Genomic DNA, 6,589 nt, shown 5'->3' on the forward strand with positions numbered 1-6,589 from the left:
TGGTTGGTCATGGTGCTTGTGTTCTACTTCAAATCCCACCTGTGGAAGTACAATATTGTTTTTTCCAGGCGATGAAGAGATGGTATTAACTTTAATAGTTTCTTGTCAAGGTTTCGGTTTACCTACCAAACACATGCATCCATCCCACCCAGTAGCACAGTACCAGTGGTGTCCAGTTTCAGTCCTATCAGATTACCAGACAAGACAGCCCATCTAGCAGCCTCACCTAATACTTTCAAACAGAAACACACATTTTTAGAATGCATGAACTAGTTCTTCAGAAGGGAGCTTAGAGGTTTTGGTTCAGTTGAATGGACATTTTTATATTTGTTTGGTGTTAGAGTAAGGGTTATTATAATTTAATGTCCTGGTGTGTGTTTTTCATTGTGAGTTTCCTCTTTGAGATAAAAAAAAAACGCTCTCTTATGCTCTATGACCAAAGTATTTCAGCAATAGCTCACTTCCTTGTCATAAAGCCAGTTAGCCAGAAAAAGCCATTTAGCCAGAAGGGTTTTGTGCTTGTGTCATTTTGTTAGGCGTCACATTGTGTCTGGAATGAAATCCTGCATGGGGGAACTGGGGGAGTGAATGACAACTTCAGAATTCCATTTATTTATTAAATAGCACATCAACAAACATGTACAATTCAAAGAACATTAGTGACCCCTATACAAAAAAAAAAACAACAACATTGGAAATCATTATGTACAGTACATTTTATACATTTATTCACAATAGTTAATGACTGCTGCCCACATTTACAGGCAATTATGCCATTTAATTATAACATTTGTACTCAATTTGTTATACCCAGTTAGTCTTACTGAAGTCTAATATCTCTCTAGCACTCACAATAACAGCTGATTCAACCCTTGTTAAAGTACAACATATATTAATTTCATTATTTAAGCACCTACTAAAGCATAAAATACCAAGGCACCACTCGTCCAATGCCACTGAGCTGCTATGGTGCTGATTGGCCTGCTACTACAACTTTGCAGGAACTCTACAAAAACATGGTGATCGTGCTGAGTCAGCAACATGGATTCATAACTGACTCAACACCAGAAACAGGAATGTGAAACTCTTGTTCCCATAAGGCCTTGTGTTGCGTGAGAGATAGCAATAAAACACAGAGAGAAAGAGAGAGAAATGGAAAGGAGTGAGTGAGTTTAAAAAGGAAGGGAAGGAAAGCAGGACAACAGCCTTACAACGGTTTTACAGCAGTGCCTGCAAAACATAAATAAAGGAAACACATTGTTCCCAAATGGACTCCCTCATCACTCTTGTCGTGTGTGAAAGAGGTCTACAAGAAAACGAATGAAATACCTTCAGAAAGACATTAACAAAACTCTCCCCGGTGAGAGAAAATAGACCCACAGGCTACTCCACATCAGAGGCCTCGTTGTCCGACAGTGCGTTACTGCCCTTCACCCGGATGTACTGGAAGTTGCGGGTCCGTCCTCCCTCAGGGTCTCCGCAGGAACAGAGGCGGCCAGAGAACAGGCCCTCGATGTCCTCCAGCTTCTGGCCTCTGGTCTCTGGTAGACAGCCCAGAACAAAGAGCAGGCCGAGCCAAGCCAGGCCCGAATAGAGAAAGAACGCACCTGAGAAGAAGCGGTTAGACCGGTTAATCAATCCACGACTAACTGATCAATCATTCCAAATGTTGAGGGACACGTGGCTTTGTGCCTTGACAGAACAACCAACACAATGTACAACCATAGCCAAAAGTATTGAGAGAGCGACAAATGATGTGTTTTGCAAAGTTTGCTGGTTCAGTATTTGAGGAAAATGTTTTCACATGTTTCTATAGAATACTGGAACACAATAAGGCACATTTCATAATTACAGCTTTTTTGGGGCAAATATTTTCAATATATGCAAATACTCCCCTCTTTTACAGCAGTCAATCTGCTCTTAAAATCCAATCAGAATGATAGATTGATTTCACCTGGCTAGAACTAGTTCACACTGTCCCCTGTGCTGATGATATGACTTACTGAAATTATGTGTGCAGTCATTTTATGCCAAGGCCCAGCAAGCTTTGCAAACACAAAATGTATGTCGCTTTCAATAGATTTGGCCACGGCTATACATTGCATCAACAATAACACCTAATCCCTCCTAGCTGGAACTAAAGATGCCTCACCATAGTAGGTTAGGTACTCAGCCACGTGAAGGAAGGTGAGCGAGACCAGGACATTGAAAGTCCAGTTGACTCCAGCGGAGCAGGCGTTACCAGTACTCCTGGCCCAAAGAGGATAGATCTCAGAGTTAACCGTCCATGGCATGGGACCCATACCTGGGACACAGACAAGCAGAACAACACAGTTTACTATAACTGATTGCTGGCTGGACTCGATGTAGCTGAGAAACCAAATATCAAATATTGAGGTGGTTCTTTGATAAAGGTGTGTGTGTGTTCACCTGGGGCAAAAAAAGCCAGGTAGAGGATGAGGCCTAGCAGGACTATCCAGGAGTTAGGAGTTGGACAGTAGTTGTAAGCCCAGAGAGGTCCATCACTAGCCTCACTCATGTTGGAGCACCTGCATACTTAAACAACAGCAGATACTTAAAAACCACACAGACACAACACATACACAAGAAAAAACGACTACTGACCTGCCCCAAGCAGCTTTCTCAGTGGACGCTTGATTGACAGGAATGCAGGAAGAGTCGTACACAGAGGAGCTGTTCTCCAAGTAACAGAAACCGCAGCCTGGATCTAACATACAGTTCTCACAATACCTGGGGGACAGATTACAGTGTGACACCTGTCAGCCACATACCAACCCACTACAGTAAAATCACAAATAATTGCTTTTGTATATTTTTATATATAAATAAATCTAAATCCAAGACTGATAACTATATGTCATGGAGAGTAATCAGCAAAAAAAACGGAATACACACCCATTTTTATGACAGCTTGAGTTGGGCTGTCAACAAGTCTTACATGCATGTCTTACCCATAGTGTGAACAGGTGCTGTTGATAAGCTCTGTGGGGTGGAGGGTGACAGGGGGAGAGTTCTGGGCCGACATCAAAAAGCCTACAGCTAGAACTATCAAACTCAAAGCAGTACCTGGGGGAGATCAAACAAGTTGACCTCATAAGCTTATGAAGGGAGTATTATACACATCATTTAGTCAATACAGGGCAAGCAGAGAAACTGCCGGACAGATACAATTTCTAATTTTGTCAAATGAAGGACACCATGTACACCCCAGAGATATGTCTCCTACATGCATAATTCAAGACAAAGACACACGGACACACACACACACACCAAAAATACTGCCCAGCGTCAGCCTCCTGCGTCCCACTCGCTCCACAAGCCACACCCCCATCAGGGTGAACAGGAAGTTGGTGGCGGCAGTGGCCGAAGCCAACCAGATGGCCTGTTTAACATCTCGCACTCCAGACATCTGCAAAATTGTGGCACTGTAGTACCTAAAAGTGGACAGGAAGACAGAAAGAAAATGAAATTATTATTGTTTTTTTTGTTCCCCATATGAAATTTCTAATTATGTTCTTATATAATTGATTTGAAATAATATGCTGACTTAGTTATGATATCATTACTGATACCAGACCAAAACTAGGTTTGAAATGACCATAATTGCAAATCATTCCCTGAGCAAAATATCTTTCCTGACTTAGCTTGCATTGTGTCTTGCTTAACAGTATTGCTTCCTCCGTCACAAGCCCTTGGTAAGACTTAATCTTGTGTACTCTGACACGCAACTGATCATCCCTCAGAAACACCACTTCAGTCAGCTACGTCACCAAAGACCTAGCCATTCTATGGCATGGGCGGGTGGTATATAAACTGAGGAGTGGGTTTAACCACTTTAACTCAGTCACACTCACCCCCCCCCCTCCCTAAATTCATTCCTACACACCACAGCAACAGAGTACGCAAGTACTGAAACAAAGCCTGTCTGGTACCTACATGACAGTGTTGATCCCAGACAGCTGCTGGAACATCTGCAGTCCACATCCCACAATGAGAGCCCTGCATGTGGGAGGGTGGCTCAGCATTCGCCAGATCACAGGGCCCTCTACCGGAAAGGGCAGGTGTAGGTTAATCCAGTAGTAATAAAGGCATACTTGTGCGTGGTTGTGTGTCTGAGCGTGTCACCTCCTCGCCCCTTCTCCTCCTCCTCAATGCTGGTCCTGATGCTTTCATACTCCCGCTCAATGCTCTGGCCCCCACGGATCTGGCTCAGCACACGCCTGGCAGTCTGGGTAGAACCCTTCTGCATGAGCCAGCGTGGGCTCTCTGGCAGGAACAGGAAACCAATAAACTGGATCACTGAAGGGACCGCAGACAGACCCAACATGTATCTGCAGCCAGGGACAAATGGAGAGGAAGAAATAGACAGAGGTACTAACACGCTTTCATGAGAGAAGTTCATTTTCTCCCTAAACAAACTGAACAACTACTGCATGACAGAGATGGAGAGAGAGAAATCATTTTTGTAGAAAAACTTTCTTATAATTTGAGTGTTGGAATGGCATGCTGCTTTAATTCAGTTTTCCATCAGCTGCTGTTCTCACATTTCTGTCTAATCTATTTGGGAAGAAGAGGTGTTAGAAGTTTGCAGCTCTCGACTGGTATTAAAGCAGTTTCTGACAAAGATATACTCGCAAAAGTAGCAGGTTGTAATTGCCGTTTCTGTCACCTCTGACAGAAAATAGAGCAACAGAAAACGGTTTCAGGAACATGTCACAGTCAAATCAACCGAGAAGATTATGGGTTTTTCACTTAGCAGGTTCTCCTAGCACTTCTATAGGTGCCACAGGATTGCTTGTATAAAGTCTGTTTCATATGAATTGGAATGAACAGTACTATCCTGAGCAAAATGCATTTTAAGATGAACCTAAAGTTGTTTTATTTTTGCTTTACCACCAGGATCTAAACAACTGATTGACCCTTAACTATGGAACATATCAGAAATGCTAAGACTGTACCTCCATCCATCTTTGTGCAGGTAGCTGAAGGCTCCGTCTACAAGAGTGGCAATAAACTGGCTGCCAGTGATGAAGAGTGTGTTCATGGTGACCAGCTGCCCTCTCAGGTGTGGCGGTGAAACCTCAGCGATATAGACAGGTACCGTCATGGAGGTGATGCCTATGGAATTGAATTAAGGGGACAGACAGGAAAAGGTCTCAAAGCATGCATTTAATATATGCATCAAATAATTGTTACGATGTTTGCCTGTTTTGTATGTAGATAGGTTTCATTTAACAATAAATCTATAAAATAAATTAGGTCAGCCTAAGCATGTAGAGCTCCAAATCCAATAACTGAGAACATTACCTAAATAGGAGAGTCTAAAACAGTCCCCCACATTTAGTTAAGAGTATATCCCAGTGTCCAACTTTTCATCTTATTAATTTGTATCAAACACTGTTGAAATACCACAGTCTGCCCTTAATCCTAACCTACAAAATGTATGGTCAACACTTACCTATACCTAGTCCAGCGATAATTCTTCCAATGAGTAGAACTTCTTTGTTTGGGGCAGCACTTAAAACGACCCCCCCAGCAGTAAAGAGAAAACTGGCCAGCAAGATACAGACCCTACGCCCGAAAGCCTCGTTCAATGGCCCACCGGCCAATGCAGAGAGCGCAGCAGCACCAACAGTACTGGACACCAGTAGCTCCTGCCATAAAGCATTCAGGTTCATCTCCTTTTTGAGAAGAAGCATTGCCCCAGATACCACTCCAGTGTCATAGCCGAAAAGAAAGCCACCCAGAGCGGAGAACCCCACCAGGATGTAGACAAATCCGCCTGTGACAAGCTCCTCATCATCAGACAGTTCTGGAAGTCCGAGACTGTTCGCCTGGGAGGAAGTCCTGACGAAACCCTCTTCGTCCCTCACTTTCTTCCTTCTGCTCCCCATAATGTTCCTTGATCTCTGCAAGTAGCTTGCCCAATGCAGTGTTAATGATGCTGCGGGGACATAATGAAAACACGTAGCCCAGTAAATTCCGACGCTAGTCTAATCTAAAGTAACCTAATGCAAGAAGATTTATCGCTTCACTTGAGAGTGTGTACCTGGGTTGATGACTGTCACGATATAGTGTATGATCAAGTCGAATATACATTTCGAAATGAAATGATTGATAACAAACACGGAAGTGAATGAATGTCAGGGGTAACCAATCGAAAGGAGAAGATCTGCGCAGTAGTGGTGAATCATTTAAATTTAGGTATAGGCTATATAGTTCACTTTGAGACGAAATACAAATAGTTGGATCAAATTGTTGATCCACTTTTCATATCCGTTTCAATCATTCATTCACAACATCTAATTGTGTAAAATTGTACTTTCAATGACAACATAGTCACCGATCTAATTCCGTAGGAGACTTTTCAAAAGTCTTACAAAATAACAACATATTTTAAAATGTATCAACATAGCCTATCTTACCTGACGTATGCAGTAGTAGACTACATTTTGAGCCGTGTAAACAGCTGATTCCCAGTTGCTGTTGCGCTCTCTACCAAACGGGAAGTTTTGAGAAGTCATATGACAGACTATTTGTCGACCAGAGAAATCACGCCTGTAAAAAA

At 42.7% G+C, this 6,589-nt stretch overlaps 1 protein-coding gene across 1 annotated transcript; it reads right to left on the reverse strand.

Moving 5' to 3' along the window:
• Positions 1–596: 596 nt before the first annotated feature.
• On the reverse strand, positions 597–6,578 carry LOC146258664 (proton myo-inositol cotransporter-like). The gene is made up of 11 exons (XM_084671960.1): positions 6,447–6,578; positions 5,480–5,965; positions 4,980–5,139; positions 4,147–4,352; positions 3,958–4,066; positions 3,292–3,455; positions 2,973–3,087; positions 2,626–2,751; positions 2,431–2,549; positions 2,153–2,305; positions 597–1,607 (listed from the first exon to the last, which is right to left on the reverse strand). The coding sequence occupies exons 2-11, from the start codon at positions 5,913–5,915 to the stop codon at positions 1,384–1,386; spliced, it is 1,812 nt and encodes a 603-aa protein (XP_084528086.1). The 5' UTR covers positions 5,916–5,965; positions 6,447–6,578; the 3' UTR covers positions 597–1,383.
• Positions 6,579–6,589: the final 11 nt, after the last annotated feature.

Source organism: Hypomesus nipponensis, chromosome 14 (genome assembly GCF_054491055.1).
Source record: "Hypomesus nipponensis isolate SF chromosome 14, ASM5449105v1, whole genome shotgun sequence".
Lineage (NCBI taxonomy): Eukaryota > Metazoa > Chordata > Actinopteri > Osmeriformes > Osmeridae > Hypomesus > Hypomesus nipponensis.